Source organism: Babylonia areolata, chromosome 17 (assembly GCF_041734735.1).
Source record: "Babylonia areolata isolate BAREFJ2019XMU chromosome 17, ASM4173473v1, whole genome shotgun sequence".
In the NCBI taxonomy this organism is placed as follows: domain Eukaryota; kingdom Metazoa; phylum Mollusca; class Gastropoda; order Neogastropoda; family Buccinidae; genus Babylonia; species Babylonia areolata.
In genome coordinates this window covers 628,812-641,311 of record NC_134892.1, presented here as the reverse complement: position 1 = coordinate 641,311, position 12,500 = coordinate 628,812, and the positions used below count along the sequence as shown (strand labels likewise).

The 12,500-nt window shown below is 51.0% G+C and overlaps 1 protein-coding gene across 1 annotated transcript in view; it reads right to left on the bottom strand.

Annotated features, from left to right (window-relative positions):
* LOC143291370 (uncharacterized) overlaps positions 1-12,500 on the bottom strand; it is a 222,137-nt gene that overhangs the window by 60,107 nt on the left and 149,530 nt on the right. Inside the window, exon 2 of the mRNA XM_076601211.1 lies at positions 2,785-2,843. Within this exon, the coding sequence (XP_076457326.1) occupies positions 2,785-2,843 (59 nt within the window). The remainder of the gene's footprint in view (positions 1-2,784; positions 2,844-12,500) is intronic.

Genomic DNA, 12,500 nt, shown 5'->3' with positions numbered 1-12,500 from the left:
CACCCACACATCCACACACCAGTCACCATCCTATCCACACACCCACACACCAGTCACCATCCTATCCACACACCCACACATCCACACACCAGTCACCATCCTATCCACACACCCACACACCAGTCACCATCCTATCCACACACCCACACACCAATCACCATCCTATCCACACACCCACACACCAGTCACCATCCTATCCACACACCCACACACCAGTAACCATCCTATCCACACACCCACACACCCACACACCAGTCACCCTCCTATCCACACACCCACACACCCACACAGCAGTCACCGTCCTATCCACACACCCACACACCAATCACCATCCTATCCACACACCCACACACCAGTCACCCTCCTATCCACACACCCACACATCCACACACCAGTCACCATCCTATCCACACACCCACACACCAGTCACCATCCTATCCACACACCCACACACCAATCACCATCCTATCCACACACCCACACATCCACACACCAGTCACCATCCTATCCACACACCCACACACCAGTCACCATCCTATCCACACACCCACACACCAATCACCATCCTATCCACACACCCACACATCCACACACCAGTCACCATCCTATCCACACACCCACACACCAGTCACCATCCTATCCACACACCCACACACCAGTCACCGTCCTATCCACACAACCACACATCCACACACCAGTCACCATCCTATCCACACACCCACACACCAGTCACCATCCTATCCACACACCCACACACCAGTCACCATCCTATCCACACACCCACACACCAGTCACCATCCTATCCACACACCCACACACCAGTCACCATCCTATCCACACACCCACACACCAGTCACCATCCTATCCACACACCCACACACCAGTCACCATCCTATCCACACACCCACACACCAGTCACCATCCTATCCACACACCCACACACCAGTCACCATCCTATCCACACACCCACACACCAGTCACCATCCTACCCACACACCCACACACCAGTCACCATCCTATCCACACACCCACACACCAGTCACCATCCTATCCACACACCCACACACCAGTCACCATCCTATCCACACACCCACACACCAGTCACCATCCTATCCACACACCCACACACCAGTCACCATCCTATCCACACACCCACACACCAGTCACCCTCCTATCCACACACCCACACACCCACACACCAGTCACCCTCCTATCCACACACCCACACACACCAGCTGCGTTGGGCAGGCCATGTAGTTCGCATGCCAGACCACCGGCTCCCCAAGAAACTGCTGTACGGCGAACTCCAACATGGCAAGCGCTCCCATGGAGGCCAAAAGAAGCACTTCAAAGACACTCTGAAAGCTTCTCTGAAGGCCTTCAACATCAGCCACGACACATGGGAGCTGAATGCAATGAACAGACCAAAGTGGCGTTCAGCTGTCCACAAAGGCGCCAAATCCTGTAAGGCCAACAGAATCGCTGCAGCAGAGCAACGCAGACAGGCCAGGAAAAGCAGTGCCAGCAAGTCCCTGACAGCCGCCACCATCCCCTGTCCACACTGCGTCAGAACTTTCCGGGCGCGGATTGGCCTGACCAGCCATCTGCGCACCCACAGAGCCCAACCCACCCACCCCCAGGATGACTAGATGGTCCTCGTCGATCCCGACAGACGAACCACACTCAATCTCCATCATGTCCCTTTACCACCACCACCAAAACCCCTCTCCTCTCCCCACCCCCCACCTCCCTGTCTGCTGAACCGTCTTCTTGTTGATTCTGTCGAATTGAGGGCGAGGGGGTCTGGGAGTTTTGGGGGAAGGGGGGTGGGGAGGGATTGCGGTGGGTGTGGGAGGTGAGAGGCGAGGGGGGCCGGGGGGTGGGGGGGGGGGGGGGGCAGGACGGATGAGTCTGCCAATGCCAGTCAAAAGCGGGGCCTTTTTCCCCTTCCCTGTGACAAGGCAAGTGGAGAACTGGAGGCGGGGGGAGGGGGGAGGGTAGGGGGAGGGAAGTGGGAGCGAAAGAAAGACTGATGTAGAGAGAGAGAGAGAGAGAGAGAGTATGAATGGAGGAAGGAAGGAAGGAATGATATGGACACTTATATAGCGTCTATCCTGGATCGGAGACCAAGCTCTAAGCGACTCATTTGCACAACAGGCTGCCTACCTGGGCGCTCATCAAGAGAGACAGCGGTAGGGAGTGCGGGAAATGGAGAGAGACAGTGACAGAGAGAGAGAGAGAGAGAGAGACAGACAGACAGACAGACAGACAGACAGACGGAAACAAACAATAGCGATAGATAGCGCCCTCGTGTCCTGTCGTGTGTGTGTGTGTGTGTATGTTTGAAAGGGGGGAAGAGAGAGAAAGAGAGAGAGAGAGAGAGAGAGAGAGAGAGAGAGAGAGAGAGAGAGGGAGAGAAAGAGACACTACACTTTGATCTTAGCCAAAAGGCCGAGAAGCGAGACAGAGAGAGACAGAGATACACACATAGACACAGACACACACGCAGACAGACAGACAGACAGACAGACAGACACACACACACACACACACACACACACACACACAAACGGAGAGACAGAGACAGAAACAGGGACACAGACAGAGAGACATACAGACAGACAGAGTCGGAGACAGAAACAAACAAGTAAGCAAACAAAACCCACCAACCCAACAACCAACCAGCCAGCCAACCCATCCACCCACCAACCAACCAATCAACCACCAACCAACCCACCAACCAACCCACCAACCAGACCAGACCCAAGAAGCAGACAGCCTTACCTTGTTGTGCTCACGATCCTCCAGCCGAGCCCCGTGCTCTGCAGGGTCCTGCCCTGTCTCTGAAACACACAGACATCGTGCAGTCTTCAGCTGGTCATCACCATGATGATGATGATGATATTGATGATGATGATGATGATGATATTGATGATGAGGAGGAGGAGGAGGAGGAAGAGTAGGATGTGGAAGAGAGAAAGAAAGAGGGAGAGAGAGGGGGAGATACAGGGAGTGACAAAGAGAGAGAGAGGGGGGCGGGGGGGGGGGGGGACAGACACTGACAGAGAAAGAGGAGGGGGAGAGAGGGGGGAGATACAGGAGGTGGGAGGTGGGGGCAGAGAGTGAATGGGAGACGGGGAGGTGGGATTGAGCGGGAGAGGGAGAGAGACAGGGGAGAGAAGGGACGGTTACAGAGGGAGAGAAAGAGAGGGGATAGGCAAGGCAAGGCAAGAAAACACAAGGCAAGACAAGGCAAGGCAAGACAAGACAAGGCAAGGCAACACAAGGCAAGACAAGACAAGGCAGGGCAAGAAAACACAAGGCAAGACAAGACAAGACAAGGCAAGGCAAGCAACACAAGGCAAGACAAGACAAGGCAAGTCAAGGCAAGCAACACAAGGCAAGACAAGACAAGACAAGGCAAGGCAAGGCAAGGCAAGGCAGGGCAAGAAAACTCAAGGCAAGACAAGGCAAGGCAAGACAATACAAGAAAAGGCTAGACAAGGCAAGGCAGGGCAAGGTAACACAAGGCAAGACAAGACAAGGCAAGGCAAGGCAAGGCAAGGCAACATAAGGCAAGACAAGACAAGTCAGGGCAAGGCAAGGCAAGACAAGACAAGGCAAGGCAAGGCAACACAAGGCAAGGCAAGGCACCACAAGGCAAGAAGACAAGGCAAGACAAGGCAACACAAGGCAACACAAGGAAAGGCAAGACAAGGCAAGGCAACACAAGGCAACACAAGGCAAGGCAAGGCAGGGCAAGGCAACACAAGGCAAGGCAGGGCAAGGCAACACAAGGCAAGGCAAGGCAAGGCAACACAACACAAAGCAAGACAAGACAAGACAAGGCAAGGCAAGGCAAGGCAAGGCAAGGCAAGGCAGGGCAAGGCAACACAAGGCAAGGCAAGGCAAGGCAGGGCAAGGCAACACAAGGCAAGGCAAGGCAAGGCAACACAAGGCAAGGCAAGGCAACACAAGGCAAGACAAACAAGGCAGGGCAAGGCAAGACAACACAAGGCAAGGCAAGGCAACACAAGACAAGGCAGGGCAAGGCAACACAAGTGAAGACAAGACAAGGCAAGGCAAGACAAGGCAACACAAGGCAAGGCAAGGCAAAGCAACACAAGGCAAGACAAGGCAAGGCAAGGCAGGGCAGGGCAGGGCAGGGCAAGAAGTTTATTTCATGTATCGCCTAAGAGAGAGAGAGAGAGGGAGGGGGATAGAGAAAGAGAGAGAGAAAGGGATGGATATGGAGAGAGGGGGGTGGGGAGAGAAGAGGGAGAGACGGACAGAGACGGGAAGGAAGGAAGAAAGAGAGGGAGAGACAGTTTCAGTTTCCAACAGTGATGGAGAGATACCCTGGGTGTGTGACCAACAGTCACATGGAGAGATACCCTGGGTATGTGACCAACAGTGATGGAGAGATACCCTGGGTGTGTGACCAACAGTCATGGAGAGATACCCTGGGTGTGTGACCAACAGTCATGGAGAGATACCCTGGGTGTGTGACCAACAGTCATGGAGAGATACCCTGGGTGTGTGACCAACAGCCATGGAGAGATACCCTGGGTGTGTGGCCAACAGTGATGGCGAGATACCCTGGGTGTGTGGCCAACAGTGATGAAGAGATACCCTGGGTGTGTGGCCAACAGTGATGAAGAGATACCCTGGGTGTGTGACCAACAGTCATGGAGAGATACCCTGGGTGTGTGACCAACAGTCACATGGAGAGATACCCTGGGTGTGTGACCAACAGTGATGGAGAGATACCCTGGGTGTGTGGCCAACAGTGATGAAGAGATACCCTGGGTGTGTGACCAACAGTCACATGGACAGATACCCTGGGTGTGTGACCAACAGTGATGGAGAGATACCCTGGGTATGTGACCAACAGTCACATGGAGAGATACCCTGGGTATGTGACCAACAGTCATGGAGAGATACCCTGGGTGTGTGACCAACAGTGATGGAGAGATACCCTGGGTGTGTGGCCAACAGTGATGAAGAGATACCCTGGGTGTGTGACCAACAGTCATGGAGAGATACCCTGGGTGTGTGACCAACAGTCATGGAGAGATACCCTGGGTGTGTGGACCAACAGTGATGGAGAGATACCCTGGGTGTGTGACCAACAGTCATGGAGAGATACCCTGGGTGTGTGACCAACAGCCATGGAGAGATACCCTGGGTGTGTGACCAACAGCCATGGAGAGATACCCTGGGTGTGTGACCAACAGCCATGGAGAGATACCCTGGGTGTGTGACCAACAGTCATGGAGAGATACCCTGGGTGTGTGACCAACAGTCATGGAGAGATACCCTGGGTGTGTGACCAACAGTCACATGGAGAGATACCCTGGGTGTGTGACCAACTGTCATGGAGAGATACCCTGTGTGTGTGGCCAACAGTCATGGAGAGATACCCTGGGTGTGTGGCCAACAGTCATGGAGAGATACCCTGGGTGTGTGACCAACAGTCATGGAGAGATACCCTGGGTGTGTGACCAACAGTCATGGAGAGATACCCTGGGTGTGTGACCAACAGCCATGGAGAGATACCCTGGGTGTGTGACCAACAGTCATGGAGAGATACCCTGGGTGTGTGACCAACAGTCACATGGAGAGATACCCTGGGTGTGTGACCAACAGTCATGGAGAGATACCCTGGGTGTGTGACCAACAGTCATGGAGAGATACCCTGGGTGTGTGACCAACAGTCACATGGAGAGATACCCTGGGTGTGTGACCAACAGTCATGGAGAGATACCCTGGGTGTGTGACCAACAGTCATGGAGAGATACCCTGGGTGTGTGACCAACAGTCATGGAGAGATACCCTGGGTGTGTGACCAACAGTCATGGAGAGATACCCTGGGTGTGTGGCCAACAGTGATGGAGAGATACCCTGGGTGTGTGACCAACAGTCATGGAGAGATACCCTGGGTATGTGACCAACAGTCCATGGAGAGATACCCTGGGTGTGTGACCAACAGTGATGGAGAGATACCCTGGGTGTGTGACCAACAGTGCATGGAGAGATACCCTGGGTGTGTGACCAACAGTCATGGAGAGATACCCTGGGTGTGTGACCAACAGTCATGGAGAGATACCCTGGGTGTGTGGCCAACTGTGATGGAGAGATACCATGGGTGTGTGACCAACAGTCATGGAGAGATACCCTGTGTGTGTGACCAACAGTGATGGAGAGATACCCTGGGTGTGTGACCAACAGTGATGGAGAGATACCCTGGGTGTGTGACCAACAGTCATGGAGAGATACCCTGGGTGTGTGACCAACAGCCACATGGAATGCAAAACACACACACATTCACACACACACGCGTGAACACACATTTGCCCAAAAGAATGGAGGGAGGGAGGGAGGCGAGGTAATGTAGAGAAAGAGGGAGGGAGGGAGGAAGGGAGGAAAGTTTCAGTTTCAGTAGCTCAAGGAGGCGTCACTGTGTTCGGACAAATCCATATACGCTACACCACATCTGCCAAGCAGATGCCTGACCAGCAGCGTAACCCAACGCACTTAGTCAGGCCTTGAGGAGGAAAGAGATGAGTAATGTAGAGGAAGTAGGGAGGGAGGAAGGGAGGAGGGGGGAGAGGAGGAGGCGAAGCAATGTAGAGGAAGAGGGAGGGAGGGGGCGAGGTAATGTAGAGGAAGAGGGAGGGAGGAAGGAAGAGAGGAGGGGGGAGGGGAGGGGGCGAAGTAATGTAGAGGAAGAGGGAGGGAGGAAGGAAGAGAGGAGGGGGGAGGGGAGGAGGGGAGGGGGCGAAGTAATGTAGAGGAAGAGGGAGGGAGGAAGGGAGGAAGCGAGGTAATGTAGAGGAAGAGGGATGGAGGAAGGAAGAGAGGAGGGGGGAGGGGAGGAGGGGAGGGGGCGAAGTAATGTAGAGGAAGAGGGAGGGAGGGAGGAAGAGAGGAGGGGAGGGGGCGAAGTAATGTAGAGGAAGAGGGAGGGAGGGAGGAAGAGAGGAGGGGGGAGGGGAGGAGGGATGGAGGAAGAGGGATGGAGGGAGGAAGAGGGAGGGAGGGAGGAAGAGGGAGGGAGGGAGGAAGAGAGGAAGGGAGGGGGCGAGGTAATGTAGAGGAAGAGGGAGGGACGGAGGGGCGTCAGAGAGGCAGGGGGTGGGGGAGAGGTTTCTTTCCTAGAGTCCCTCAGATCTTGTGCCAAAATCCGATCGATGACTTCGGCAAGGGGGACCGGTTGGGGCAGGGGTGAGGGGGGTGGGGATGGGGGTGAGGGGGGGTGAGGGGGATTGTCTCGAGCTCCATCTGAAAATCTGCTGCTTTAGCTTTTCTCCTTTTTTGTTTACATTGGAGAAAACCAGAAATACCAGCATCAAAGTGAAGTTTGTGTGTGCGCCTGGATTTGCTGAAAGAGGAGGAGGAGGAGGAGGAGGAGAGAGAGAGAGAGAGGGAGAGGGGGGAGGGCATACATAGGGGATAAAGGAGAGAGACAGGGATAGGTAGGGGTAAGGGATGAGGGTAGGAAGGAAAGTATTCTTTTGAAAAAAACAACTCAGGGTTCACTCTCTTCTTCTCCTTCTCCTCCTTCTGTGTTCGTTACTTGTAACTCCCATGTTCACTCAAATTTTACCAGTGATTTTTTTTTTTTTTTTTTTTTTTGCTTCTTCTTTTTCTTTTTTCATTCCAAGATTTTATCTTATTCTTTTCTATTTTCATCTTATTTTATTTTATTTATTAATTTCTTTTTTTTTGGGGGGTGGGAGGGGGTGGGCGGGGGGGGGGGGGTGGTAGTGGGAGGGGGGGGGCAGTGCATGCTCGTTCTTAACATCGTCATTTGGGCAAACAGTCTTCGTTTTTATGGGTGGACCATCCTTTTCCTCGTCGCTGGCATGTTGACTCTGCTTCCAGCAATTCATCTGTCTCTCTGTCTCTCTCTGTGTAGCTGTTGTTGTTGTTGTTGATGATGCTACTGTTGTTGTTGATGATGCTACTGTTGTTGTTGATGATGCTACTGTTGTTGTTGATGCTGCTGCTGTTATTACAGCTGCTGTCGTTTTTGCTGTTGTTGATGTTGCTGAGAGGGTCTAGATTATCAAGTACTAGGGATGAAATGGTAATGCATTACACAGTAAACACGGACGAACATCCCCAGCATGTAAGTGCCAGTGTGGTTTTGATGTCAAAGCTACGAACCCCATCAGACCCACATAAAAAGTTACAAACCACTCATCCACAGTGTAGGGAAATGTTCACGTCAAAGCGCGATCAATTCCGTGTTGCTTTTGACAAATGTCAAAGCTGCTAGAAATAAAGAGAGAGAGAGAGAGAGAGAGAGAGAGAGAGAGAGAGAGAGACACACAGACAGAGACAGAGAGAGACAGAGAGAGACAGAGACACAGAGAGAGACAGAGACAGAGATAAAAAGACAGGGAACAAGCGGGAGAGAGAGACAGAGACAAAGAGTGAGAAAGAGAGAGAAAGAGAGAGAGAGAGAGAGACAGAGAGAGAGAGACAGAGAGAGAACAGCGAGGGAGGGGATTCGCCAAATAGCTTCTGTGACATTTCAACTTTTTCTGTCAATCTATTTTAGGTGATGACGATGGAGAAACAATGGAGCCTGCGATAACGACCACAATTATCGTTATGATCGATTGCAATGCCAAGGTTTTTGTTGAAGTCTATTTCTTTAATCATTTCGCAAATAGGCAAACAATTTATAGACATATTCTGCCGTTTTTGCTTAGTGATCTTTAAGTATTTTGCTTATCTTTAGGAGGAGACTCACGTGGTATAGTCCGGACCATTCATTCAACTATCCAGTACTTTTCTGAAGAGAAACAGGCATATGATATAGATTAGCATGACTAGATTAGTGACTGGTATGAGTGGTGGTATCATCAGCAAACATTTCGCATGGTGCCTTTATAGACAAGGGTAAGTCGGTAATGTATCCGTAAAATATGACAGGCCCCAAAACAGGACCTTGAGTTACACCTTGAATATTGGGTAATACAACAGATTTAGACCTACTAGTTGACACTTTTTTTCTTTCTTTCAGAAACAAATGACGATACTGGTTATAATGTTTTGTAAGATAAACCACATTTTCTGAGGAAGAGAGAATGATGAACTGCATCAAAAGCCTTCATAAAGTTCACAAAAAGAAAGAGATAGAGAGAGAGGGGGTGGGGGAGAGAGAAAAAAAAAGATGGGAGAAAGAGGCGGATGGACAAAGATGGGGAGGAGTGGGGGTTGCGGGGGAGCGGGGGGGGGGGGGGGGGAGAAAAGGGGGAGAAAAAGGGAAGAAAGTGAGGAAAAGAAAGAAAGAATAGGAGAGACACCGAATGGAAAAGAGAGAAGGAGAGGGAAGAACATGGGGAGAGAAAGAGAAAGAGATCTATAGAGAGAGAGAGACATTGGAAAAAGGGAGAGAGAGAAGAGTGAGAGAAGGGGAGAGAGGAGAGTGAGAGAAGGGGAGAGAGACAGAGAGAGATGAAGAAGAAAGAGTGGGTGAGGGAGAGAGATGGAGAGGGACATATTCAGGGGGAGGGACAGGGATTAGAGAGAGAGAGAGAGAGGAGAGATGGGGATGGAGAGAGAGGGGAGAGAGATGGGGATTGAGAGAGAGGGGAGAGAGAGGGGAGAGAGAGGGGGGTGGAGAGAGAGGGGGATGGAGAGAGGGGGTGGAGAGAAAGGGGAGAGAGAGGGGAGAGAGAGGGGAGAGAGATGAGGATGGAGAGAGAGGGGAGAGAGAGGGGGGTGGAGAGAGAGGGGGATGGAGAGAGGGGGTGGAGAGAAAGGGGAGAGAGAGGGGAGAGAGAGGGGGATGGAGAGAGAGGGGAGAGAGAGGGGGATGGAAGAGGGGAGAGAGAGGGGAGAGAGAGGGGGATGGAGAGAGAGGAGAGAGAGGGGGGGTGGAGAGAGAGGGGGATGTAGAGGGGAGAGCGAGGGGGATGGAAAGAGGGGGGAGAGAGGGGGGAGAGAGAGGGGGATGGAGAGAGAGGGGGATGGAGAGAGAGGGGGATGGAGAGAGAGGGGAGAGAGGGGGGGTGGAGAGAGGGGGGATGGAGAGAGAGGGGAGAGAGAGGGGGATGGAGAGAGGTGGATGGAGAGAAAGGGGAGAGAGAGAGGAGAGAGAGGGGGATGGAGAGAGAGAGGAGAGAGAGGGGGATGGAGAGGGGGATGGAGAGAGGGGAGAGAGAGGGGATGGAGAGAGAGGGGAGAGAGAGGGGGGTGGAGAGGGAGGGGGATGGAGAGAGAGGGGGATGGAGAGAGAGGAGAGAGAGAGGGGGATGGAGAGAGAGAATGGGGAGCGACAGGCAGGGACGGAGACAGACAGACAGAGAGACAGAAAGGGAGAGAGAGGGAGAAATGAAATATTTTAATGTTCTTTGGCCATGGGCACATAAACATGGAGGGGGAAATCTCACTCATGAGCGCGTGCACACACACACACACACACACACACACACACACACACACACACACACACACACACACACACGCGCGCGCGCGCGCGCGCACTAAATAAACAAATAAATAAATAAGTAAATAAACAAATAACAGATTTCATAACTATACTCTTCATTACACAACTGCGTTTAAAATAGGTCTATAACTTTCTGCAAACTTCTGCCTCTGTTTCATACAGTGAAAAACAAACTTGGAAACTAATAATGACAGATCTCTGCATTCATCTAACAATCTTTCCAATCGCGGATTGACTCCATTGACAAAAAGCCTGTTTCTTAATTTTGAGTATAATGGGCAAATGTTTGAATGATTGAGAGAGAGGGAGAGAGAGACAGACAGACAGATAAACAGATAGACAGAGAGAAAGGGAGTGAGAGGGAGAGAGAGACAAACAGACATAGACACAGAGAGAGAGAGAGACAGACTGACAGACAGACAGACAGACAGATAAACAGACAGAGAGAAAGGGAGAGACAGGAAGAGAGAGAGAGAGAGACAGACAGACAGAGACAGAAAGTGAGAGAGAGACAGACAGACAGACACAGACAGAGAGCTTCACTGCGTGATGTAGGTCGTGCGCGAGCTAAGAGAGCGAACGATGAACAATGCTCAATGAACAATGAACGACTGTGATGTCATCAGCAGTGATCATGCCGTCTGTCACGGGGATTCGATCGGAAAAAACAACAACAGCAAACAAACAAAACAAGACAAATCAAACAAGGAAATCATTTTTGTATCAGTGATGTCCGGCGCTGACCACCCCTTCCCAAAATAGTCTCCCTTCCCTGCTTCTCCCTTGTCTTCAGTTTCTCCAGTTTTACAGTTATGCATGCGTGTGAATGACTGGTGTGAAAGCGCTTTGATTTGTCTCCGCACAAGATTCAGCGCTATATAAATACCATTATTATTATTATTATTATTATTATTATTATTATTAACTGACCAGCAGTCTTCAGCAACAGAAAGAAGAGAAGGAAAACAAGACACAAGGTACAAGACGTGTTTATTTCAGGAAACCCCAGCCGCCACGTGAAAATGGTACATATTTCATGTCAGTAATACAAATATTGGTCACATTTCATATTGTGCTCTTTTCTTTTTTAATGGACACACCAAAACTGGACTTTCGAGGAAGAAAAAAAAAACGTACCGTACAAGAGACACAGCATTATACAATGTATATATATACCACAAGTAAGTGGCCATTAATTTTTATCCCATCTTATCACTTTCATATATCTATGGGACCATAATTATCAACTGTTACAATTATGCGCATCGCCAAGTTTAACACAGCTTATTGTCAACATCGCACTCATCACTAACACACACACACACACACACACACACACACACTCTCTCTCTCTCTCTCTCATTGTTTCTGTATCTCTCTGTCTGTCTGTCGCTCTCTGTCTGTATCTGTGTCTCTGTCTGTCTGTCACACACACACACACACACACACACACACACACACTCTCTCTCTCTCTCTCTCTGTGTGTCTCTCTCTGTATCTGTATCTCTCTGTCTCTGTCTGTCTGTCACACAAACACACACACACTCTCTCTCTCTCTCTGTGTGTCTCTCTCTGTTTCTGTATCTCTCTGTCTCTGTCTGCCTGTCTGTCTGTCGCTCTGTCTGTATCTGTGTCTGTCTGTCAGACACACACACACACACACACACACACACACACACACACACACACACACACACACACACACACATACTCTCACTCTCTCTCTCTCTATGTCTGTTTCGGTATCTCTCTGTCTCTGTCTGTCTGTCTGTCTGTCTCTCTCTCTCTCTCCCTGTCTGTATCTGTATCTCTCTGTCTCTGTCTGTCTGTCACACACACACACACACACACACACACACACACACACAAGCATACAGACAAGACGAGAGGGGCGGGTGGGCGTGTCGGGAATGCACGAGAATTTGAAAAAAAACAACCTATATATAAAAAAGGAAGACAAAGAAGGACGCAAAACAAAGTGGTTCCAAAGTAAACTCTGACTGGTTTCAATTGTGGGTATTGGATCCTCATT